This window comes from Marmota marmota, unplaced genomic scaffold (genome assembly GCF_001458135.2).
Source record: "Marmota marmota marmota unplaced genomic scaffold, marMar, whole genome shotgun sequence".
Taxonomy (NCBI): domain Eukaryota; kingdom Metazoa; phylum Chordata; class Mammalia; order Rodentia; family Sciuridae; genus Marmota; species Marmota marmota.
In genome coordinates, this window is record NW_026000019.1 from 24,525,215 (window position 1) to 24,551,309 (window position 26,095).

Below are 26,095 nucleotides of genomic sequence, written 5' to 3' on the forward strand. Positions count from 1 at the left end.
TGGCATGCTCGTGGCTTCCTGGGGCTTCCTGTTGTTCTGTCCTCTGAGGAGATGAGTTAGTTCCTAAGTCACCAACAGCAAGAGCCTTTCACTGTAACCCACATCTGTTCCCAGAAGCCCAGCCTAATCCTATTTCCTTCTGGTTCATGGCTTTGTTAATGGACTTCACAATTTTAAGTTCTCGCCCAAACTTGTCAATGATGAGCCATGGCCTTCATCCCCAAGGAGCCGGCGATTTCAGCTGGTTCTTGTCTGATCTTTAAGGTTCTGAGCGAGTCTTCGGTCCTGCTGGGGGGCAGAGGTGTGCCAGGCACCCAGGGTGGTCAGGCACATGCCTGCTCATTGCAGGATTCAGGGTTGGTCTGCGGACGGCTGCCTGTCTAGTAATGGTCTCTCGTGTGCCAAACAGCCCCTGAGAGAGCAAGTCACCGACAGCAAGACCTAGGACAGAAGCCTCAGCGGAGTGGCTGATGGCACAGAGGGGGCGTTGTCAATGCCAGGCGAGTCCCAGGCGGGAGTGCGGTACTCTGAGCACAGCATCGAGGGTGAAGGGGCAGCTCTGCAGGCTGGAGCAGGCTGGTCTCGTGTCCTTGAGGGTCCAGAGGCTTGATTTGACTGGGATGAATTCGGGCGCCGTTGGCGAGTGGTCAGTGATTGATGAGGTCACACTCTCTCGTTCTCTGGCACCAGTGCCGGGAGCCCTGTGTGAGCCACCAGGCTTTGTGGACAAGCAGGAGGTCAGGGCTCTCCAGAGCCTCTGCTCACTGCCTCTTAGATGTGCCAGAGGCTGTCACAGAGGCCCTTCTTGCTTGCTGCCTACCCTGGGGTTCACATGAGCCCTGCGTTTTGAGAGCCAACTCCCTCTCAGCTCCTTGTACCGATGGCCAAGGAGCTGGAGATCCCTGGCCTTTGACTTGGATCTGAGGACTTTCAAACAGAGCCAAAGCTGGCATCTGGAGGGCAGAGCTTCCCTTGAGGGGACTTTACCCTCCGGGCAGTTCACACACCCTCTCTCTCCCTCAGGGTAGAAGCCCAGCGATGGCCAGCAGCGGGTGGGCAGTCAGAGCAACTCGCCTGTGGAGCTTGCTGCAGCGGCCTCAGTGCTCCGGCCCAGCCCAGCTCTGGCCACCTCCCTCCTGACGTCAAGTGTCTGAAAACCCCAGTTTCCTGGCTCGGAGCTGGATGTTGGTGGCCTGGGTACCCCGCCAGCCTCGTCCAGCGCTTCCAGGTTCCGCAGCTGTGGTCACTTGGTGCTGCTTTAGATGTCTGCACTCAGCACGGGCAAACTGCTGCCTGGGCCTCACGGAGTCCCCTCTTTCTTGTGCAGAAACACAGGATCCATGAAGGAGACACAAGTGGTCTTGGGAGTCGGCCGAGGAAGGCAGGTGAGCTCCTGTGAGACGTCAGGGGTGCAGAAACAGCTTTGTGCTCAGCCACGTTTTTGTCTGCAGACGTGGGGTGCTATGTGGGTGTCTGTGTGCACACACGTGTGTGTGCCTGCGGGTGTTTTGACCCTGGGCTCTGGCGGTGGAAGAGCATTTCCTGATGCGGAGGATCATTGGGTGCTCCTACACTCTCGGGTTAAGGGGACATGCTTCAGTGGCTGTTATGGTTCAGGTGTGGTGTCCCTGAGGGATCAACTGAGTGCTCCCTGGAGTCAGGTGGGGTGTGGCTGGAGGAGGTGGGCATTGGGGGCTGGCTTTGGGGTTTATATTTGTGTCTGGTAAATGGAGTCTTTCTCCCTCTGCGTTCTGATCATCATGTGAACTGCTTCCCTCTGCCACACGCTCCGCCATGATGTTCTGCCTCACCTCGAGCCCCAGCCCCGAGGAATGGAGCCTGCTGTCTGTGGACTGGGCCCTCTGACACTGTGAGTCACTAAATGAAGTTTTACTCCCCTAACATTGTTCTTAAGTCACAGCAGTGAAAAAGCTGACCAAAACAATGGTGTCCCCACAAACCCGAGGCGCCCAGACTACCCTGTCCATTGGAGCCGGGGTCACTCAGATTTTCAAGAGGAAAAGGGATCCATATTTTTTTTAAACCCATGGTTTTGTGACAGAGTAGGAGGTGGAGCAGTGAGTGAGGGGTCAGGGATCACGCCCTTGAGGCAGGGAGCGGGCAGCCATTTCTTCACAGGGGACGATGGTGGTAGCTGGATGGACAGACGAAGAGCAGAGGAAGAAGGAGGGGGAAAGAGGAGAGAAAAACGAAGACCCACCCAGAGCTAATGGCTCCCCACAGCGGGACCAGGAGGGAGGAGGACACCCTAACTGCTGCCAGGCCAGGGTGGCGGAGGTGCCCGTGCCACATGGGAGGCAACACTGATGACAGTCACACGTGAGCAGTGCCCAGGTGCCAGGTGTTGTTCCAAGGGCCTGCTGCAGGCTAGCTCAGTGTAAGGCTCTGGGATGGACAGTGTCCACTCCATCCCATGAGAGGACGGAGACGGAGACGAAGCCATTTACCCACGGGCACGTGGCTGACAGGGAGTGGGTAAAATGGGAGACACACGGGGCTGACTGTCCCCTCTCGGAAATGCGTGGGACCTGCAGCGGTTTTGATATTTTTTATCTCTTTAGATTTGGGAATATTTGAGTGTTTGGGGGGCTGGGACCCAAGTCCAAGTCCTGTCACCTGTCAATCACCTATTTCGGTCTCGGATTCGTAGCCTGGAGGTGAGTTTACAGTGTGTTTTTGTGTTGGTGCCGGGCGGTGCCCGTGGCATGAGGCCAGGTGTGGCACCATGCTCCTGCTCAGAGTCTGACTTTGGAGCATTGAGTGTTTCAGGGTAGAGCTGCTCGGCCTCTAGGTGGTCTCTGCCCCTGGTTCCTGGCAGGGCAGCTAGATCCCTAGGGGTTTCCTGATGATAAGGACGATGGACCGAGCCTTGTTCTAGGGGAACTATTGGCAGGCCACAGATAGCTTCAGGACAGAGCTGGTGGCAGGAAGCACAAGCCTTGATTAGAAGCTCGGTGCCCTGAGCCTGTTCCCTTCACCTCTGTAGTGAGGAGCTGGAGCTGGAGTGACTCTCCCGGGCCCTGAGTGGCTTAGCCAACGGTGGCCATGCTGGGACCCCACAAAGCCCCTACCCCACCGGCCTGGGGGGCTTCTGAGTTGGTGGACACAGGTACCACAGGGAAGTGGTGCACCCAGCTCCACAGGGACAGTGGCTGCTCCCAGGGTCCCCTAGGCTCCCCGGAGACGCTGCTTCAGCTGGCTGTTCATTGGTGTCTTCAGAATGAAGGAGGAACTGTGAGTGTCCCTCCACTGGAGTCTTGGCCGGCTGTAGAACTGTGGGTGACCCCATGCCCAGGCTGGTCCTGACGTGAGGCAGTCCTGGGACTGAGCCCTCAGATCGACTCCACATGAAGAGGGTCAGGACTGAGTTGGATCCTAGGACACCCAGTGGACCATGGAGAGCTGGAGAAGCGGTTGGTTGGGAAAACTCTCATTTGGTATCAGAAGTGACGTCAGCAAGAGCCTGGCAGGAGTAGAGCTGGGATTCGAGTCGTGGTCATCTGGTCCTTGGGAGCTCCATGATCAAACTGCAGGGCAGCTCAGGAGAAGGCATGCGGGATCCTGGGGGCAGCGCACTGAGCCATGCTCTGTGGGTCCCAGGCCTGGCACGCTCCCTGTAGCGGGAAGGGGCGTGGTCGGAGCTGCTAGCTCCATCAAAGGCTGCCAGATTAGGTCCGAAGGGAACAGGCAGCTCCCCTTGAGGCCCTGGGGGTGCCCGTCAGGTCCTCAGAAGAGAGCCTTATGCTTTTGAAGCAGTGGAAAACTCAGCTTGTCCAGTGACAACAGTGGTGACTTGGTGCCACTGGGCTGAGTTTCTGTCATCCAGTTCCTACTGACCGAGATGGTGATGGGAATGAGGGCGTCAGTTCCGGGCACCTTGGCCTCTAGGACTCACTGGCTTCCCCGGGGCTCCCCTCCTCCTAGGAGAACAGCATGAAAGTGAGAAGCAGCACCCATGCAGAGGAGAAGCGCCTTTAGAGAGCCACCTACGGACAGCAGACGGGAAGGCTGCAGGCCAGGTGCAGCCTTAGCCATGGACACCTGGTGATGCCACTTGGTGACAGAACATCACCTCCAAGGTCAGTCTCGGTGGAGCAAAGAATCGGGAAAGGTGTTCCTGAGGGACGGCAGACAACAGGAAGCAGGCGGGCAGGCCTCTTGGGCCACCGCTGGAACACCTGAGGGCCACTTGTGGCCTAGGTTCCTTCCATGGAAACATCTGGGGAACCACAGTTTTCTTGGGACCTGATCATTGCAGGTCAAGAAAAGGAAAGCAGGGCCAGGGGGCAGACAGCCGTGGCAGAGGGACTAGAGGGCACCGTCTCAGCCAATCCAGGGCTGGGTTGGCCCGCCCGCCCTCCTCTGTGGTGAGGTGAGGCCCCGAGGTCTGGCCCTGCTGCTGTGGCCTGGAGACCTTCACTGTGGCTGGGGCAGCAGTTTACCCACAGTTGACACCACCACAGGCCTGCTGGGGGCAGAGAGTTGCCAGAAGAAATTTGCACAAAACACAAATATATACTGTTTTTTTTTTTTTTGCAACAAAAGAAACTATTTATTTGGAATATGCATTACCAGTACAAATTAGGAGACTGTAAACCTACACCGTGTTAGTATCATTAGAGAACACAAAAGTTCAGTTGGAGCCCAAAGGGACAGAAGCCTGTGCTCTCGAAGCAGAGAAGCTTGACCTTTCCAAACAGAGCCGAGCTGTGCAGGCCTACACTCTGAAAAACAAGAGGGGGAGGGCGGAGGGAGCATGAACCAGCAACCAAAGGGCAGCGCTTCAGACAAGCGCCGGGGAGAGCGAGGTAACAGAGAAAAGGGGCAACATTGAACAAAAGAAAAACATTCACAAAAAATAAAGTTTCCAGAACGCTTTGAGCTAGGGATGGAGACTGTGAAGGTGATGTGAGAAGGTCGTCCCTGTTTAGCGAGGACTTGCGCAGCCGCGGGTCCGCCGCCTGCTCCTAAAGCAGGGCCCCAGCCCTCTGCAGTTTTGCTTCATTTTTCAGAAATTCTGGCTGCTTTCTGAACACCTAATTTGCTGAGTGAGGTCTGTTTAAGATTAAGTCCCTTCTGGATAACAGTGCTGCCTTTTATCCTATCACCTGTAAGAATGCTCCGCACCAAGCCAGCTGCACAATTTTAAGCAGCCGTCCAGGTCGCAGGTCAACAAGACGGGCACTGTCAGGGACTCAGACTCAGCCTTGAAATGACAGCATGAATCTGGCTCAGTGTCTCACCAGTTCTCCACCCAAAATCAGGACTCCGGACCAGCAGCCAGCCTGGACCCAGGGTCTGCGTCCAGGCTGCTCTCTGTGGCCTCTGGTGCCCATCCCACGGCACCTCGTGGGCTGTCTGGAAGACCTCACGGAGCGTCACTCATCACAGAGAAAGCAAGCCCTCGGTCGAGGCACTCAGGACCAGCCCAGGCAAAACCCTCTGCCTACAGCGTAAAGAGACCCCTGGGCTCATTCTGCGGATTTTCAAAGAGCCCAAAGGAGCAGCAGGTCCTGGGCTTTCCTCAGGGCTCTGGAAGCGCAGGTGAGCCCGGCTTCCGCCTCGCTCCCCAGCGCAGCTGCACTCTGAAGCACAGGAGATCGGGGACAGGGACTGGACACTGCCATCTTTTCACATCACCTTGTGTACATGTTTAAGGAACAAAAACAGCAAGATCATAATCTTGACAATTAAAAAAGCCCCCACCCCCAAATAAACAAACTGAAAATAGCACAAAAAACTTTTTTTTTTCCTTTTTCTTTTTTCTTTTTTTTTTTTTTGGCATTTTAAAGAGCAGGAATAAAGAAAAGAAAGGAATTTATTTCTGGGTCTCAAAGTTAATAAACAATGATGTGTTAGGTTGTAACTATTAAGTTCACTATTCCAACCTTCTTTTTTTTAGTTTACAAAATGAGTTACTGTCACTTTTAAACATCGTGAAACAAGAGATGGACGTGCACAATGACACTCTCCTAGCATCCTGACCTAACTCACAAATGCAAGGAAATGAAAGAAAAGTGGGAAACGAGGAACGCAGGTAGTTTGGTGTTAAAAACAAATGCAGGAACGATGCGCGACATCACAGAAAGGAGGGGACGTCCCCGCCCTGTTTCGCGTGCTATGAGGGTCATTTGTAAAATTTTTATTATAAACACTATTAAATTCAGACCGCTTTTTTGGTTTTTTCTTTATCTGAATATACAAGAACATTCATTATCAAATGTTCGTCATCAATACTACAAAGAATGAGACACAGTCGCAAGAAACAATGGGATATGTCAATAAAGCTGAAAGAATCAGTGAGTTTTTTTTTTTTTTTTCAGTTTTTTTTAAATTTGAGTTTCTGTAGTTTCATCTTTTTTGGTATCGAAGTCAGGTTTTTCTGGGCAGAAAAATAAAGAGCAGAAGGAAAGCGGGGGAAAGATGGGCGAGGGAAAAGGCCACCAGCTGGTAGAACCGCCACCACACAGAGACCTGCAGAGAGGGTGGCCTGGGGACCGCCAGGCGACGGCTGGGTGCCGGGACCAGGGGCTGTGCCAGGGCAAGGGGGGCAGTCCCACCTCCAGGACCATCTGGGGGCATCTGCTGTGGGGAGGGGCGCCCCCACCTCCAGTAGGAACGGCAGGACCCCTGGGGACATTTGGTGTCTTGGGACTGGCCAGCGTATGGTCCAGGTGGCTCTTCACCTCACACTGTCTGGCCGGCGGACCCCTCTGTGCTGGTGGGGAGATCTCCTGGCCACCATGCTGAAATGACGGTGGCTGGGAGGGGACCTCAGGAGGGTGTGGGACGGGAGGCGGCCTGGGGAAGTGCTGGGCAGGGAGTCACCAGAGTGATTCCTGCCAGGAGAAGAGCTCTGTGACCCTCTGCCCTGAGCTGCTCACTGACCTAGGTGGCGGTCACCTGATCTGCCTTGGGAACCCTCCTCTGTGCTGTGACCCAAGTCAAGCCTTGCTCCTGTGTGAGCACCTTCAGTCTATCCCTATCCCTGCCCCTGAGACACGGGGCCACGCGTCCTCACCCCGAGTTCCTCGAGGCTCCCCGAGGCCTGTCCGTCAGCCTGTTCTGACCTTGGCCTGGGGTAGCAGAGGCAGTCTCTCCTGACCTTCGTCCTCCAGCGTGGCTGCATCTGGCCAGCGTCCGCTCTGCACTGCCTTCAAGGCCCACACCCTTAAGCCTCCTGGGCAGCGTCCCCGTTCTGCAGAGCACACAGAGGGCTTCCTACTTAGTACTCAGTGCCAGGCACAGTCCCCCAGCCTCCTGGGCAGGCCTCCTCACCTCAGGGTCTTGACATCTCCCCGGAGCGGGGACAAGCACTTGCAAGGCCACGTATTGAATTTAAGTATGAGCTAACAGATCAGACCCTCGTCTTTAAATTTGGAAGCTTTTCTCTCCCATAGGAAGCCACAGAGACCAAAATCCAAATCAAAACCCGAGAGCACAACAGACAAGCCAAAAACCTCTACGACCAACTCTCTGTCATCATGGTGGTGACACAGGGGACTGAAGGAACCAGAAGTTAGGAAAAGAAAACCCCTGTTGTCCCTACGTGCTACGAACCAGCTCATCTTGGGGATGGTGCTTCCCTGACTTCACGGACGGGGCGTGAGCACGTCAATCTCAGTCTCTCACAGACCTCCTGGGACCCAGCACAGCAACCTGTGTCCCGGGTGAAGACAATGCTGCCGCCTCGCACATAACCCCCTTCCCGAGGTCAGCTGGCAGGTCAGCTGGGAAGAATGCAAGCCCAGGGGACATTTGAGAAGAGCTCTTGGCACCTGCTATTTTCTCTCAGACATTCCCAGGGAGGAGAAACCACTGAGATGATTTCCATGAAAACGCTACGGTCCCTTCCCCTGGCTCTTGTCTCTTCAAATCAGGCCAGCAACAAGCTCACCTATAGCAGGAGGTCAGGGTCGAGGACAGGTCCAGTCAGGACAGCTAATACACGGCACCTGGGGTGACAGCCAACTACAACGGCGACCTCCATCCAGGACTTCCTGAGCGGACTGTGGCTCCCAAGAGCTCACGGTGGGGTAGAAGCTTCCACTGGACACTGATCGAGGTCCTGCCATGGCACTGGGGCACCTGCTGGTGGACCTGCTGGTTCCAGAGACCAGGTACTCACTGCTGGCCTGACAGTGACCTTCAGAACTGCCAATGCCCTTCCCGGCTTGCGGGCCAGAGCGTGGTGGCTGTGAGCGTGGGCGTCTGCTCAGATGGTCTTGGGAAAGCGCAGGTGAGACTGCGCCGCTGGCATGTGCCGTGTGTGCCTGGTGTGAAGGGACAGTCCACATGCGGCAGGACAGAGCCTTCTCCCCCTGACTGATGCTGTCATGGCTGTGCCCAGACCAGGCCCGTCCGCGGCCGGAGCTGAAGGTGGCTTGCTAAACGTTGACTGGTCCTAGAGAGTTTCTGCAACCAAGTGTTGGGGGCTGGGGCGAAGCCTGAGGGGACCCTCCCTACCCTGGACTTCCTGCCTGGGAACCCACGGGAGGCCGGAGGACAGTCCCCAGCACCCAGGGAACAGGAGGAGCCGAGGAGGCGGGAGGGGGGAGCAGGGCAGGTGGCTTTTCCTGCTCAGAGGTAGAGAGAGCAACAAGAGGAACGGGAGGACTGGCCGCCAGCACCAGGAGCAGGTCAGAGGGCATTCAGCTCCCCAAACCACAGCGAGAAGACAGACAAGCGCTTTTATTATTTTCTTTGTAATTTGCTTCCTTTCAAATTCCTCTAATTGTTGAAAGTATCCGTCAGTGATGTACTAGAGGGCAGGGACCCGGGGAGCCTAGGACAGAGGGAGGGGGCAGGAAGCCAGGCCGGCAGCTGGAGGCAGGGAGGGGCGCGTCTACCCAGAAACGAAGGGAAGAGAGTATAAAGAAGTGTCCAGATTGGCTGAGAGAGCATCCCAAAGAAGACAGGAGAGGAGACTCGTATTGTGTTTGCTGATTGCTTCGACCCCCGTCTGACCGCGCCAGTGTGGGGAGAGAAGCCCTCCCTCCGGCCCCTGCCCCAGGGGGCCCGGGGCCAGCCGGGTGTGATGGCGGGAGATCAGTTGGAGGTATCGGAGTGCACGCTGCCAGGTCCTTCTGTGGGGGAGGTCACTGATGAAGGGGTAGTAGCATCCTGCCAACCTCCATTAGCCTGGAAGGAGAGAGGGAGAGAAGTGAGTCCTCTGTGAGCCGGGGGCTGGGGACCAGATGAGACAATGCGGAGGAGCCCGCGAGAAGGGCCCAGCACAAGGCACACTCATCCTGGCAGCTGCTGCTGGGGCGCTCGTATCCCCCACCCTGAGAGAGTTCAGACCCTCCGGGGCCCTGGGACTCAACGCCTGCGCCTCCCACTTGGGTGATATGCTTGACAACCCAAGCCTCTGTGACTGGGTCTCCGCCCCAGAGGAACGCCAGGGGTCCTGCAGGTCAAGAGGCCTGGGGTGGTGGGTTCTGACCTGGCTACAATTAGCTGTTGGCGGTGGGGAAGCATCTTCACTTCTTGGGCCTCCGTCTCCCCTTTAGAAAAAAACAGGACGGTGGGCCCCAGGGCTCCTGAGTCCCTCCCCCAGGCTTCCCACCTGCTCTTGGGGTTCCAGGCCCCGTTCTCAAGCTCACTCCAGGCTGAACCTCATGCACGCGAGCCTGGCGCCTCCAGGTTCCCACGGGGACAGACCACAGCTTGCTGGAGCCGGGGCGTCGCTGCACCCCACGGAGTGGCAGGCCCTGAGGTGGGCCTTGGGAAGGGGGAGGCGATCCAGGCTCCACAGCAGCCAAAAGAGGGCGGCGGGGCACGGGGCTGGGCTCTGTGAGCGGACAGGAGAGCCATGGCCCGGGAAGCCAGGGCCTCCCTGGACCTGGGAGGTCGATCTTCTGAGGCTAGATCCAGAAGCACCCAGGCCGTGGACTCACTTAGTGACCCACCCTTTCAAAAAGCATCCCAGAACTCAGACAGTTGAAGAATGGTCATGGTCAACAGCTCCCAGCTGCCCCTGTGTCAAAGCTCTGAAGTAACCGGACGCAAGGCCTTCCCCGTCACTGAGCTCTTTGGAGCTAATATACCTCGACGCTGGGAACATCAATGTCGATTAGAGCGGGTGTTGGTGTTCCTGGTAAAATACTTTCTTTTGTTCTTTTTTTTCACCTGATTCTTTGAAAAACTTGGAACACAGGGCAGGCATTGCCATTCTCGTTTGGGAGGACCCCAGCTTCTCTTCTTGCTCCACCCACAGCACAGCAGAGTGCCGGACCGAGCCTGCAGAAGAGGAGCCGACTCCCCCCCCCCGGGGCAGAGGCTGTGCAGGCCTCCCGGCCTCTGACCCTCCATCCCCCGGCTTTGGTTTCCAGTGGCTCACCCCAGTGTGCTCCAGGAAATCCAGGCTTGCTCCTCGGAGCAGCTCCCTCCAGTCACTCTGCAGGAGGGGAGGTTTGTCCACCCCATACTCCAGAGTAGCCCTGGGTACCCCAGGGCCCTCGCTCATCCTGGACAGTGTCAGGAGCACAGCTTGTCAGTGGTGGGTCCAGGAGCAACGTCCCCAGCTCCCACCTCCCTGCCCCCAATGCAGACGGCCAGCTCTCGCCCTCCTCACTGCCGGCTGTCTGTGATGGGGACGGGGCAGAGCACAGCGGGAAAGACAGAAGGCCCTCCCGTCCCCTGGGCGCCCAGACTCCTACAGCCGGATCCCAGGGCAGAAGGACTTCACTTCCTGCCAGAGGTCTGCGCAGGCAGTCGGTAGGGTGGCTTCCTTCCCCACCATGGCACCCATGTCCTCCTGCATGTCAGCTCAACCGGGGACAGCCACACGTTCCCAAAGAAGATCTTTAGTGTCAGTCATCTTTTTTTCTTGAAAAGTAAAATACCTGTATCTTATAATATTTGGAAAATATAAAAACATAAAAACAAAATCTTCAACACCCATAATTCTACAACTCAGATAATTACTATTAGCATTTTGATATCTGTCTATCTTAATAATCTTTTTATAGGTGTATGTCAACCAGATAGATGCTTAGATGACAGACACACAGACAGGCAGGTGTGTACGGTGCGGGGGTGGGAGTGGGTGTTGGCTGAGTGCCGTGGGGTTTTAAGGAAACCTGATAAAACTTCTTGAGGTGGTGTCATGAAACAAATGGCTGGAAAGAGGGAAGTCCGGCATTTGAGCCTCAGCTGGTGAGTCAGGTGGGTAGGAAAGCCCACCGTGGTGCCTGGCACGAAGGAGTCTTATCACACTGGTCACAAATCACCACGTCACATCATGGAGCTGTACTATGGTCCATGGAAAGACAGTGGGGTGTCTGAGGGAGCCCCCGTGGCCTGCACAGCATGGTACTGAGGCCAGCCCTGAGGAGTGGCCCTGGGCAGGAGGAGGCAGGGCTTTCTATATCGCCCAGGACCTTCCGTGGGACTTCTGTGGGTTAAAATAGCACACATTTGAACTTTTTTCTTAAAAGTTCTGTTTCCTCAGGGCACAAAGTGCAGAGGGACGGAGACGTCACAGGTGACAGAGGCAGGAATGAGCTCCACCTCATATCAGAACTAGCCCTTGGGTTCAGCTAGTTGGAAGGTAGACACAACCTCCTAACTCACACACACGTGCACAGACGCCTCACATCTGGCGACCACCCATTCGGGCCGGCATGCCCCAGACCTTCCCCGTCAGCCGGGAGTCCCACATTCCCACAAACCCCCGTGGCCTGCACAGAGTGGGACTGCAGGTCTCCCTACCCCAGGACATGCCCTCTCACCCCCCACCTCTTGCCTCTTTAGGCCACGGTGGCCTCTGGGGTTCGAGCTCTTTCCTCGGGAGGTGTTCTATCCAGGGGTGCAGCCTCTCTGCCTTTCTGCCCAAACCTCTGCCTGGTCACGGACAAACCCAGCTCAGCTGCTTCCCGTGAACTGCGCTCGCGGCTTCGCCCCCGTCCACCTCGAGGCAAGGCCTTCGGCGTTGTCCTGGGACACGACCTCGCTCACGGCAGGTCAACCCTGGGGAGCAGTCCTCCCATGCTGCCCTGGCTGCCAGGGGATGTGACGTAGGAAGGTCTTGGTCTGTCTCTGGGCACAGTGGGAGGAGAGGAGGTCTCGTCAACGACTTGGGGTGGCAGGAAAGGAGGCCTTTGTTTCTATGTCTCTGTCCCTTCACTCTCTGATGCAAACCGTGCTTCAAAACAGACCTGCTCCCCAAAATGCTAATGTCAGGGAGTCTGCATTGGCACCCAGTGATCCTGTGGCTGGAAGCAAGATCCATCTGACTCCACACCTCCAGGCTCCACCTGGAAGCCTGCCGAGGGGGACGTGAAGGGAGCTTACCATGGGGACAGAATGTGGCATTTTTCCAAGAGCAGAAGGCCCGCGTCTTCAAAACCAGTCCAAGACCTTTTGGAACAAAATGTTCCAGAACGATAATGCCCATGTATTCCTGCCCTCATGGACATGTGATGTGGAAAAGTTTAGCGGGAACTCTGTGTGGCTGAGAGGCACAGCAGAGGTGGCTGGAGCTAGCTGGGGCCAAGGCTGGGGCCAGGCAGGGCGGGAGGTCCACTGGTCTCTCCTGACAAACGGCAGGCCCAGAGGCAGCTCAAGCAGCTTCTTCCTTCTCTGCCACCCCCCTCAATGGGCACGGAGTGCCTGCAGCTGCCTCTCCTGGCTGCGATTTGGCCACGGGGCTGGGAAGTGCTGCCCAGCTCTGCCCCTTTCTGCTTGTGCTGTGCACTAACCTTAGCAGCACCCCCTTGATGCAGAGGATCCATCACCTGAAGTGACAGCCCGAGTGGGGGCTGGCTCTGGGAAACTCTCATTCACAGCCCAGAAATACACTGAGGTGCGTGAACCGCTGATGTCAGCACTGGGCGAGCTGGACGAGCAGCGGCAGATGCCATCGCGACAGAGGCCTTCGTGCACAGGGTGAGAGGGGCCGCTCCAGGCCCTCCATCACCCAGACGCCAGGGGCCACCACACCGTGCACACGCAGAGCCACTAGGGCCTTCCAGAGACCACGGCTCACAAGAGGGAGGCCACGCCCCAGATCCACATTGTTCTACCAAGCTCAGAGAAAACATTTTCCAGATCCGCTCAACACTTCCCGGAGGTTAAACGGAGAGCACTTACCAAGAGATGCTTTGGGGTGAAAAGACGCTCCTGGAAAGTCCCCGGAGGGTCGTCTTCTGACTCAAAGTTTCCCTGGAAATGTTACAGTGGTGATCTCTAGCTGTCACCAGAGGGATCTTTCAAAAATGTAAGCGTGACGATGTCACCCCCGGTTGTAGACCTCCAGTGGCTTCCCACTGGCCTCAGGACAAGGTTCAGTGTCCTTGGCTGTGTGCACTCTCCAGGCAACGCTCCCAGTCAGCACTTCAACCACAGGCGAGGACCTCCTGCAGCCGAGCCTGCTTCCCACTTCCTCTCAAGCCCAGTGCTCTCCCCATCCAGTTACACCCACTGACACTGGTCACCTTCCAGAGGGTCTGGACATCCCGGCAACCCTACCTGACCCCCGGCAGGGCCTCCTTCCCCTGCAGGCCCCTGATTCCCTCTGGGTCCCTGATGGCAATGCTGGGCCGCCGTATTGCATCTGTGCCTTCCCAGGACTGTCTCAACTGCCAGACCCCGAGGCAGGGCCGTGACCTTCGTCTCTGGTTCTAAATGCCTGCCATAGCATCAGTTTTGATAACGCCTCTCGGGGGACAGAGGAAGAAGCAAGTGAACACACAGTGGACGGAAGCATTGTCCTCCACTGCGGAGGAGAAGGGTTGTCAGGTCCTGGCTCCACAGTTCCCGCGGACCTCATGGCCACCGCCGTGTCGGAAGCAGGGCCTGGTTCCCGGACACTTTGGCAGCCAGACCCTGAACTCTTCTTACCAACTCGCCATGAGGGAGATCCGGCAGTGCACACTGTATTCTGATCAGGTGACTCTGATTGATTGATGTCTGCAAGGTTCTGTTTGTTTTCAGGGAAAATGGCTGAGAGAGATGGTGGACCCAGCTGCTGCAGACGTTGTGGGCCAGGCTGCAGACTCCATGTTGCCCTGAGACTCCACGTCCCAGGGAAAGCCCCGCCTCGGTGCCCATCAACAGTTCTTAGCATAACATGTTTGGCAACACAAAACGGCAATTCTTATCCAATGTGAAAGTGTTCTCTCTTTGGTGCCCATTTTTCTTGGACAGTGTATCCCGTCAGAGATTGATTGTCTGTTCTCAACTAGGGATGTTATGGCCCACTCTCTTTTCTGCTTATGATCTCATGACATTTGTTTATGGTTTTGAATCATAGCAACATCCACTTGTGCTTTAATATGGTTTTGGACTATAAACGGTGTATTCAAACCCTGAGAGGGAGGTTGAAGGGTGTAGATTTGCTGCCTACCCCTGGGCCCACCAGCTGGTGGATCCAGATCACCAACTGGGGAATAAAGTTTCCTTCTCCTGCTTTAAGGTCCACTTGGTGATTTATTGCAATCTTGCTTTGACACAGAGACACAACTTCATGCACCAGCTCAATAGGAGGCACCATCCACAATGGTATGAGGACTGTCAAGATGCTCATCCTGAATCTGAAAGTTGCCCAGCCGCCACCTCAGGCCTATGGTAGCCGCAGGTGCATGGGAAGAAGCGGTTCCCAAGTGGCTGGTAGGAAATTATCTCCCTCCTTTTCTTTCCAGGGCTGAGACCCACAAGCAGGTTCAGCTCCTGCCTTAGGATCTGGGCATAAAGTTGGCACAGAAAGCACAAGTCACCCTGCTAAATTTGGATTTTAGATAAACAAAAAATCACCTTTAAAGCATGCAGCATTTCCACCTGGGGACGGCAGGTACTCTGGGAGGGGACCATCCAGGCCTTGTTTGGGGCCACGGGAAACTCAGACGTGGCTCTGTGGCTTGTCTTGCTTGGACCTTTTGCCCCGTGTCCTCACACAGGAACTTGTCTTGGCTGAGACCATCTCCACCAGCCTGTGCCTTCTTCTGTTCCGTCGCCTGCATTGATTGTAGGTCCTTTGACATCAAGAGCCGCCCACTCTCAGGACTGGACTTCTGCTCTGCAACCTCAGTCACTGCCACCTGCCACATCCCTCCAGTGAGTCCTCTGCCTGCATTGTCCCATGCACTGATCTAGAATTCCTGTTTCCATGGCCCCTTGGGTGCAAAGGGGGCCTCCCAGGCTGCCACCTCCCACGAATCAGACCTGGTGGCCTCATGTCCCTGTCATGCTCCTGTCTATCTGGTCCTGACCACAGCCTCCTGAGCCTCTTGCTGTTGCTGGGCAGGCCCTCACTATTCAGGAAGATTGGTGACACCATCGGCCACTTCTGGTGGAGAATAGGTGCCCTTGCTGCAAAGACTTGGGGCTTACAATGCTGCACAGAAACAATCTGTCTCCCACTGAGGACTCCAGGAAGGACAGGCGAGTTTCCTCTGCCCTTGCCTGTCCACCTCCTCTTGCCCTGGGAGTCTGTGCGTCTCCCAGGGCCCCGCTCGTGTCCCTCCTTCTACCACCACCTGCCTCTCTGCAGGCTCATCCCACTGGCTTCCCTGCCCTTCACTGTGACATTTAACCCCTGCAGCTTTCGTGAATCCTCAGTAACCTCCTGTGAGCACCAGGTCTCCTCCACTGTGGTCATTAACCTCCTGAGAGCACCAGGTCTCCTCCACTGTAGTCATCAACCTCCTGTGAGCACCAGGTCTCCTCCACTGTGGTCATCAACCTCCTGAGAGCACCCAGGTCTCCTCCACTGTGGTCATCAACCTCCTGTGAGCACCAGGTCTCGTCCACTGTGCTCATCAACCTCCTGTGAGCACCAGGTCTCGTCCACTGTGGTCATTACGGTTTTGATTCTGTGCATACATATGCAGTGCTGGTTTTGTGCTATTTGCAGGGCGCCTGATGGTAGATGAATTTTTTAAAAACTCTTGGTTTCTGCTATCAGGAAGTTGACTGTTTATGGAAATAGACATTTGATAAATTGTGAAAAGAGCGTGTGTGGGGTTGGGATGGTGTAAGTGGGAGGGAGGCAGACGAGGCCTCCTGGGGCTCTCGCGGACCAGCCCGCTGCGAGCAGGACAGACAAGAGTGGGGCAGAGGGCCGAGGGAGGAAGGGAAGCCTGTCCACTGGCCTGTGGAGTTCAAAGAAGCCCAGGGAGGGCAGCACGTGGGAGCATGGTGGACAGCAAAGGAGATGGCTGAAGACAGGGAGCCCCAAAACATGCCCAGGCTCGAAGTCCAGGGGAGACCCAGGGAGAGGGTGGGCAGCCCTCAGAAGGCCGGGGTGTCCAGCACAGTAGCTGCCTGACTAGGCCTGCCCCTGAGCTGGTGATGAGGAGGCTTGGAGCCACCCTGGGTGTCCTGCTCCTGGGAGCCCAGGCCCTGGAGGCTGGCCCCACACAGCTGCTCGGCCACGCGGGACCTGGCGGTTCTCTTGCTCCAGACCACAGATACACCATGGTACCCACGTGTGGTATGGACTGTCCTACCTCAGGAGGGAAACTAGAACTCGGAATCCAGGATTTGCCAAACCCAGACACAGGAAGGCTCTGGCTAGGCCCCGAGGTGGCTCCCTGGGAGGGGCTGGGGTTCGTTTCTAGGAGGGCAGGATTGCTGCCCTGTTACACTTCAAAGAGGACATTGCACATAATGTTTCCACACCCCACAGACGCATGGTGTCCTCCGAGCGGGAGGTTACAACCTGAAGTGGGTTTTAATTGAACTTTTCAAAGGTTATCTTGATCTCCTGCAAAATAAATAACTAATTAATTAAAATAAGCTTAGCTTCATTCAGCTAAACAGAGGTGTCCTGCTGCAGAGAATTCTGTTTGTATCTGAATAAACCTCCTCGATACTCAGAGCCGCCCACACACACTTAGACTGGTCAACAGCCTTCAGATCAGGCCTGATTTCCCCACACTTCCTGATAGTCCCAGGCGGCCAGTGCATGTTCAGAGAGCACACAGAACACCTAAAGAACATGCTCCCACAAGCACATGCACACACGCACTACTCACGCTGGAAGAGAGTGAGCACGTCAGACAAGATGATTGTGCTTACTCACATAGCCAAATCTAGATAGCTCAAGCAGAGGGTATTTTTAAAAATCTCTCAGTATAAATTACCCAGTTGGCTGATCCTTTTCAGAACTGAATTCTCCATTTCGTTTATATAACCTTTGATTTTGCTTTGGCTTTGTTGACAAGTATTATTCATTAGGCGTACACACAGCCCGTGCACACCCGCGCCCAGAGCGGGGGCTGCACTGGGAACACAGCAGCGGGCTGCACATGCCCTCCTGCCTTGACCCTCAGGCCGTTTGCCCTCTCACAGGAAGCTGAACTCTCACACGCTCCTGACCATCCGAGAGACAGCAATTACCCCGGATTATCAGGACAACAATGACGAGCCGCGTAAAGAGAGACACCGAGCCCACTCCACACCCCCAAGACTGGCATATTCAAGTACACTCAGGACATTAATAGCAATTTACATGCCATCACTAAGACAAAGCCACAAAGGCTCCGTTGGCAGCCTCTTATTTGGAAGCCTATTATTTGTGGGAGTTACAGGCTATAATCACAACAGAAACTTTCAAAACCCTTATCTTCCGTGACGCACCAAATCTATTTCAGAGCCATAATTGCTATGTCACTGGAGAGTTTGCTGCTTAATGCACTCAAATGCCATTTAGTGTTTACAGGGTCATTACAGCTAGCAGAAGGGTGGGGGAGGGACAGTGGGAAGTGGGGTGCAGAGAGTGCCGAGGGGAATGTGCTAGAATGAGCGCTGGCCTCAACGGTGCCTCCTTTACTCAGGGCAGGATGTTATCATTTAAGAAATTCTATTTACTAAGGAAATGAGAGCAAGGGCTTGAAAACAACCTGTGTTCTCAAGAATTCCAAATCCACCACTTAGCACCCCAGGGAGGGCCGGCGGAGCCCTTGAATGAGAGAGGTGGCGCCTTCTCTCATTCTGAGGTTTTCATCCAAGTCTAAGGGGGTTTGTGACACCGAGGGCCCGGGAGTCGGACCTGGCTTTTGCAGATGTGCTGCTGGTAATGGGAAAGGCAGCTCCAGATGGTGGGGAGATGTCAATCAGCAACCTGGAAGACGCAGGCGCCACTCACAGACGGGGAGGAGACAGCCGGAGGCTGAGCACATCTGAGGCACAGGAAACGTCCCCCCTCTGGAAGGGCGTCCCGTCTCTGGAAGGGCGTTTCTTTGAGGAAGTGTCCCCAAGGCCATGGGAAGCTTTTTAAGGGTCTATGGATTTTATTTCTTCGTCCTTCAGAAGGAAGAAGGTACTTAGAGTAGCTTAGGGTAATACTAGGCATTAGGTAAAACTTCAACCAATCTTTAACCAAACAGCATGTCTCTAGGTTCTTTTAGTAAGTTTTGGGAGATACTTTTCAATGCTGAGTTATTATTAGACCAAAAATATAGGAAATGTCAAGCTAATTCCGACTTCAGGGCCACTTTTTTTCCCCCTTAAAGACCAACACCAGTATCACAAGCAATCCAGCTTTTGCTCTCAAAAACACTGCCTGGGAACCTGGAAACAGGGTGATCCTCGGGCTCTCCTGAGTTCTCTCCCTTCAGAAGCAGAACCTCTCTGCTTTCTCAATGTTGGTCGGATGCAACCCTCGGGAAGACGTCATAGAAATCCATGAGGAAAAATTAATGTCTCGAGAACAGACTGGAAAGGCCAGTAAACGTGGGGAAAACGCCCCAGTTCACTACATCAGAGAGACACAGGTACAACAGGATGACTCCCAAAGGCTGAAAGACTGATGTTGTGGGAGAGGGCAAGTGGGAGTTGCCAGTGACCATACGGTAGAAACTTCCAGAACAAAATTCACAACGCATTTCCCACATCCTCAGATCCTTTGATGTCAGATTCCTGTAGATCCTTTGATCTACAGTTTCATTTCTAAAAATCAATCCAAGGAAATTTCAGAAAACGTTCAGTGCCTTTTGTATGGAGTTTCCCATGGTGTGATTAACAATGAAAAGAAAATGGCGGACTTGCCCTGAGATGGGTTCCAACACAGTTACTCAGTCATCTTAAAAATAATGTTCAATAATACAGAAAACATTCATGACGTGTTTTTAGTAAAATAAGTGGGTTACAAAATGGAATGTAACTTTCCACGGCCACATGAAAAATACACTTGCACACAACAGGCCGGAAGGGTACAGAACAGAAAGGAGGATTTTCTTCTAATTTTCCTGCATTCTTCAAATTCTCTGTGTTGAATATTAATTTGTAATCAGAATGATAGTAAATGTGAGATTTAAAGAGGAGGCCAGCAAGCACCTGTTGGGTCTCGGGGTGTACGCCAGGATTCAGAGCTCAGTGGAGGAGGAAGCTGGGGCACCTGAGCCATGGGCAGATCCAGGGTAGGAAGGCTGAGGGACAGGCCGGCCTCCATAGAGAAAGTAGAGGTGAGTCTGAACTCTTCAGAACAGAACCGCTGCCTGGGAAACCTATCAGTCTGCAGTTCCCCTTCTTGGAAACCAGGGCTCATGCACAGTGAGACCCAGAGCTCAGCTGGAGGAGTGGGTGAGGGGCTGCAGAATGGACGCTGGGTCTCCTTCCCAGGGTCTCTGCCTTCAAGCCCAGAGCCATCACCTCTCCACCCAGATGACAAGACAACGCCTGCTGCACTAGAGAGGAAGGGAGCCAGAGGGACCCTCAGGCCTCGTCCTCTAGGCCTCAGAGCACGCCTGTGCGCCACGAGAGGCCGGAGAGGAGAGGGTGGGGCTGCCGGGTCTCTAGAGCACCTGGAGAGACCTTCTGGCAGGAGTTGGTGACCAGTGCAGAGTCCAGGTATAAATATGTAGCTGAAGGTAGAGGTGGGTACCAAGACATGGCGAATGAGAGAAAAGGAAAAGAACAAACATGCCGGTCTTCTGGGGCAGAGACTCTCTGGCAACAGAGACGCACGCTTGTGGGTTCCCAGAAAATCCAGCCACAACCATATAGCCGCTGGGGCAAAGAGAAACGCCCCCCAGGGCAGCAAGGATGATGGCCCATCCACAGCAGGTCCAAGTGGCCATCGCAGGACACACCTATCAAACCCACCCACAGCAGGTCCATCTATGGCAGGATGCACCCATCCAACCCATCCACAGCAGGATGAGCTGGATCATCGAGGACACACCTATCAAACCACCCACAGCAGGTCCAGCTGGGCCATCACAGGACACACCCATCTAACCCATCCACAGCAGGTCCAGCCATCGCAGGACACACCCATCTAACCCACCCACAGCAGGTCCAGCTGGGCCATCACAGGACACACCCATCTAACCCACCCACANGACACACCTATCTAACCCACCCACACCAGGTCCAGCTGGGCCATCTCAGGACACACCCATCTAACCCATCCACAGCAGGTCCAGCTGGGCCATCTCAGGACACACCTATCTAACCCATCCACAGCAGGTCCAGCTGGGCCATCTCAGGACGCACCCATCTAACCACTCTGCCCAGGGCCCAGTTGAGGAGCGGGACAGCCCATGATCCCTCTTTTCAGATACCTATGCAGACCCCAGTCTAGGCATAGGAGAGCCGCCACAGGACCGAGTCCACGGGGCGCTGGGTAGCACATCTGGGAGGAGCTAGGATGCCCCTCCAGGAGGCAGACCCACCAGGTGAGCAGAGCATGTGCTCAGCAGCCTCGGGCTGGGCTGAGGTTCTACGGCCTGAGCTTCAACCATCAGGAGTAGGAAGGGCCAGTTTCCAGGACGATGGAGGAGGAGGAGAGACCCCCACAGCCCTGGCACTTCAGAGACTCGGGTGGAGGAGAGAAGAGAAAAGCAGCTGGCCAGGTACTGGCAGGTTTCGACAGCCAACCCCGAGCAGCCGCAGGTCCATCCGCTCTTGCAGAGGTCTGTGGTGTGGGTGTTGCTGGTCTGGTGTCTGCTCCCCGCCCCGTGATGTTTCTGCTGGTATGTTTGAAAATGTCCTGATTATTTCCATGAGCCTGAATTGAGATCTGCATGTAAAGTGCGCAGCGCGTAGAAGGAAGTCAGTAAGGTCAGCTATTAATACGATCGTTAAGTGTCACTTCGGCCTGTTGATTTTCCATTCTTACTGTTTTTTGACTGTTCTTTAAGTTGCTGTTTTAAAGGACTTCCTTCCTTTATCAGGACTCACCCTGCCATTCTAGTCTCTGCACGATGCTCTGCAGCTGATGCTGTTTTGACCGCCCACCTGCTTATTTAGATTTTACCGTTCCTCTTAGCACTGTGCACGTTATTGCTTTTAGCCTGCATTTTGTCACTGCACATACCATTGTGATTCTGTGCAGCCATCTTGTCTTTCCATTGCTCTGTAATTGATGATTCTTTATTTCTACTTGTTTTCTTAGTATCTTCTTCTTTTAAAGTTTTAATTCTCATCATTCATTTTTTATACTTATGGTTTCTGACTTGGTTCGTAGGATAATGTCTTTGTCCTCCATCACATTTTAATTTTAACTGATTAGAAATGACAAGTGTTACATGTGGCACAGAGAATGGACAGCCGTGACCAAAGCCCTGGCTAGGCAGAGTGGCTCCTCCTTGTCCTCTCCGTGGACCAGGGGAGGCCACCACTTACTAGCTGTTCACTCTAAAACTCTTACTTAGTGTGTATAATCTCTCAAATTCACAGGCCAACTATTCCTCTTTCTTCCATTTCACTGCCCCCCTGATTAGAAGAGACCCACCTCTAATGATAGCTGGGCAAGTCTTGCCTTCTCTTCTGGTGAACCAGAACCATCCAGAGAGGGCTTGCTCTTAAGTCCAGTCCTGAACGTCACGGGTCACTGGTGGAGGTGACTAACCAGCTGCAATCTGCCGCAGTCTGGCTGGGCACAAATCAGGAGCCACTCAAGCGGGAACAAACTTTATTTCCCAACTCCACCAGCACACTCCCCAGGAACTCTCCCGCACGCCACTCATGTGGCTCCTCTAGGAACACACCACACCAACCGGAACTCCCTCCTCCGGAAATCCCTCCTCCCGCACTTGCACTTCCCTAACCAATGGGAACTCTCCGGGAATCCTCCTGAGAACTCCAAAGTAGCAGGCCAAGGCAGACAGCAGGGGTCTAATATACAATTGAATACACAGCTTCACATAACCATCATCATCTCAATGGCTTGCTGGGGTCACCTCTCAACCACTCCTTCTGGCAAAAATGCCACACGTCATTCCGACTTGGCTGTGGCTGTCAGCATCAACCCTCTGGAGGTGCAGAGCACAGTGCCTGGGAGGTGGTTTACAATTCTCCGGACCTGATTTTGGTCAAAGAGCCCAGAGTCTCAGGCCTCCTGTGTGGCCCCAGTGCCATCCCAGCAGAACACCACAGCGAGTTCCTGCGGCTCAGTCCCACATCACCAGCTCCAGGACCCTCAATCCCAGGCGACACAGTAGGTCCCCACTCTGCAGTGGCAGATCCTTTACTTCCTGGAGACCAGGGGCGCCAGGTCCATCTGAGGAAGGGAATGACCACAGGCGCAGGAGTTGCTGGCCTGCGTCCCTACTCTGGCTCGGCCACTTCCCAGCCACTTGGTCTTGGTAACCGTCTTGCCTTTCCCAGGCTCAGGCTGTCATCTGTAAAGTGGGGGTGACAGCGTTTATGAAGACAGGCCTAGGCTCAGCTGGGATATTGGTGGGTTGATCATGCCCCGGAACTCAAGGCACACAGTTGGTGGTGCTCTCCATCGCTCTCCTCTGAGAAGGCACAGAGCGCCCAGGACTTCTTCTGGACTCTCCAGATGCCCTGGGCCTGAGGCTTCCTGTCCAGCTCTGTCCCTGTGGTGTTCTTAGAGCAAGCCTTGGCCAGGGTGGCTTCCATGTGCCCGTGAGAGATCGCCTCCGAGGGAGGCGCGAGAACACTGCAGGCAGGTGTGGGCCCTGGGGAGTCTGTGAGGGTTTGGGAAGGCAGGGGAGCGTGAGTGGGGCTTAAGCCAAAGGACACCAGAGAAGCCTGGGGACAAGTGACACCAGACCCAAGCTTCGAGGCCTGTTACCTCACAGGGAAGCGCTGGAACTCAACTTCCAACAGCCTGAGTCCCTACTGCTACGTAGTTCAAAGGCCATGGGAAAGGGGCCGCCCTTTAAAAGTAAGTCCAGCAGGTCGCAGCCTGTGCTCATAAGTGGTCTTCTCACCCTGCCTGGAGATGGCCAGACTGTGCTGCGGGTGACTGTGCTGTGGGTGACCGTGTTGAGGGTGACTGTGCTGTGGGTGACCCTGCCTGAGTGGATGCAAGGAAGTGCCGAGCAGTGAGCAAAACATGGTGACTACATTCCAAAACTCCAACAATGTACACACTTGGGGGCGGGGTCGCATATTTAATTGTGCAAAATTTTGCCTCAGAAGGAAAAGAACCCTAAATGAACCTTAAACTCTAGTTGATGATACATGCCAGTAGCATTTATGTGAGGAGAATGTAGTGTTGTCTGCAATTTACTTTGAAATGTAAAACAAAACAAGAAAAAAGCCAGCAATCCACGACGGATTGATGGACAGAGGCTGGAAGGGGCAGTGTGGAGGAGAAGCCGGAGAGTGGACGTCAGTGACGGGGTCTAGGTTCTTTCAACGTTTCATGTGCTTGCAAAACTTCAAAACGGAATTTTGGAAGTTAAAAAAAGATAGAATCCTTAATACAAAGAAAACAATGTTAATTCCTTCTCTTAGGTAAGGCCTAAGCAACACTGAAATGAACCATTATCAGTACAGAAAATCCTGCTGACCAGCATGGTTCTGGAAGGACAGAATAGTTTCTGCTAGAGTAGTTATTAGCAAAATCTAGAAAAGAATGGTGTTATCAATCATGTGTGTAAGTAATCCACATGTTATTGAAAGGGATACGGTATATATGGAAATATAGTTATATATGTACGCGCGCGCACACACACACACACACACACACACACGTCAATACCTCTGATAATGACTATTTCCATATCCCTTTCAGATCACACGTTGTGCTGATTACACTGGGTGGGTAGCTCTCTTCCAGAGAGAGGGTAGCTGAGCCTGGTAACTTTTGCCCTCTCAGTGTCTGTGATGATGGCGTGGAAGAACCCTGTTCTGTTCATGTTTGCCTTTTTGGTGTGGGATATTAGAAGGTTTTCAATAAACACTTTTTTATTCATTTATTTGCCCGTTCTGTCAAACGGGATTATATTACAGACCTGAATATTTAATATTGATGTGCAAATGTACTTCCCCAAACTCAAATACAGTCAGTGATTAAGTAGAGATTTCTAAAAGTCACCCCTTTACCAGTGGCAGTGGGCCTTTGTAGGACAGATGTCTGATGCGCTCTCTGAGAACAGCTTGTTGAAGAGGGTGGCACTCCCTTCAGAGGGCAGGGCTGGGCCTGTGGGGGACCACCCTGGGACGCGCTGAGTGCTTCCCAAGGGGAGACTCTGTTCCTGTGTTGTGCAGGGCTTACTGACGTCTCAGGGCTGTAACTCTCGAGGAGCAGCACTCAGACACATGCCCTCCCAAGGGTGCCCTTTCTCCAAAGAGAGAAGGCGGGACTGAGAGTCCTGGCGCAGTGCTCAGGTCCCAGCCAGCAGGGCGCACGGGCTCAGGGCAGGCCCCTGGCCAGCAGCCTCGTTTTCCCCATGATGGCTTGGAAGTACCCCCTCTTGCATTTTATTCAGAGTGGAAAACAATCATTGTTCATAAATAGAATATGACAGCAGAAGAGGCCTAAAACAGATCCCAGCTCAGGTGTCCATCACCACCCAGGTCAAGTGGGACACATGGGATGAACCGGGCGATGTGTGGACACATGGCCAGGCGTGAGAGCAACAGAAGCCACTATGGGAAACCCTAGAGGTCAGGGGCCTCCAGGAAGGAGACTAGCTGTGCCTCCTCTAGCCCAGCACGTCTGTCTGGCCGGGGAGTGCTTTCCTCAGCGGTTACTGTTTAGCTCAGAATTCCACTTTTCTGCTACATAATTTGACTTCAAGTTTCCTCCTGGACCACAGAGTTGGTGGGCTCCCCTATCCTAATCTTCCAAGCACAGGAAAGTGTCCAGTGAGACCAACAGGGAAAACTGTCCCCAACAGCAGCAGGGACTTCATCGTCTCAGGTCTTGAGTTCCATAACCGGAGGTGGACAGAACAGGAGCTGGCCTCATGCTTCCGGTCAGAAGCCTGTGCTCACTGAACGCCACCGTGAGTCCAGTGTCCTAGCTGTGTTTTTCTTCTGTACCTTTAAGGGCTTCACGTGGCAGCTGGGGACAACTGAAGGATTGCACTTGAAGTCACAACACTGGGATCCTTTTGCTGCTTCTATTTGCCGTGGGAGGAAAGATGTGCTCTTCTGGTGTCAGATGCAGGAGTTGAAGGACTTCCAACTCTTCTGGAAGCTCTTCTAACATAAGAAGCAAAGGGTTCGGCACAAGGGGCCCAAGCTGCTGTCTCGTTGTTGCTCTGCCCTCAACCCTCTGAGTCCTGTCCACCAGGTGCAGAGCACTCAGCTACCTGCAGGCTCTGTCCCCAGCCTGCGGCTCTTCCCTGGCCCTGTGACCAGGAGGCATCGGAGGCAACGCACTGGGGAGGGCCTGTGGGTGTCCTTAATCCTTTCCGAATGCTGATTCAGTTTGCTGAGACACAGGAGCTCCGACTCCGTGGACCTCCAGGGGCAGCTTAAGGGTGCCCACGAGGACCTGAGGTACCACCTCACTCCCCTCTTGTGGTCTCCCCAACGGCAGCATCTTCTCAATCTAAGCTGCAGGTGGGAGGAGGTCCCTCAAGAACCTAAAAGGACAGCACACGGCCCAGTGCCACCAGGTACCCCAGGATGTGCAAGTGCCCAAGTGTGTTCGCTGACAGGTGGGTGTTTTGTCCTGATGGTCTATATAGTATTTATTGTCTCAGTGAATGTTCTTTCTCCCCTTCACCTAACATGGGAAAAAAGAAAAACAAACAGAATCGTCTATATTACGGTTTGCAAAGATAAAAGCTTGGGCTCTGTTCTTCTACTGCGATAATTATCACAGAGCAAACCGGTGAGCTTTTCCTGTCACACATTGACACTAATGGCATGCTTTGCTTTACGGAGATAACACTGACATTCATTTCCATTGTCTCCA

General features: G+C 54.2%; 1 protein-coding gene and 1 long non-coding RNA gene across 7 annotated transcripts in view; one reads left to right on the forward strand and one right to left on the reverse strand.

The window, feature by feature from the left end:
* The first annotated feature begins 1,613 nt into the window (after nt 1–1,613).
* LOC125618691 lies at nt 1,614–16,752 on the forward strand. The gene is made up of 4 exons (XR_007350090.1): nt 1,614–1,870; nt 2,583–2,678; nt 3,946–4,100; nt 14,480–16,752. It is a non-coding gene; the product is annotated as an uncharacterized LOC125618691 (long non-coding RNA).
* The window catches only part of Pbx1 (PBX homeobox 1), a 230,834-nt gene continuing 211,081 nt past the window's right edge, over nt 6,343–26,095 (reverse strand). For all 6 annotated transcript variants that reach the window (XM_048810102.1, XM_048810103.1, XM_048810106.1 and 3 more), the window contains one exon: nt 6,343–9,162. In XM_048810102.1, coding sequence (XP_048666059.1) covers nt 9,070–9,162 — 93 coding nt within the window. In that variant the 3' untranslated portion in view covers nt 6,343–9,069. The remainder of the gene's footprint in view (nt 9,163–26,095) is intronic.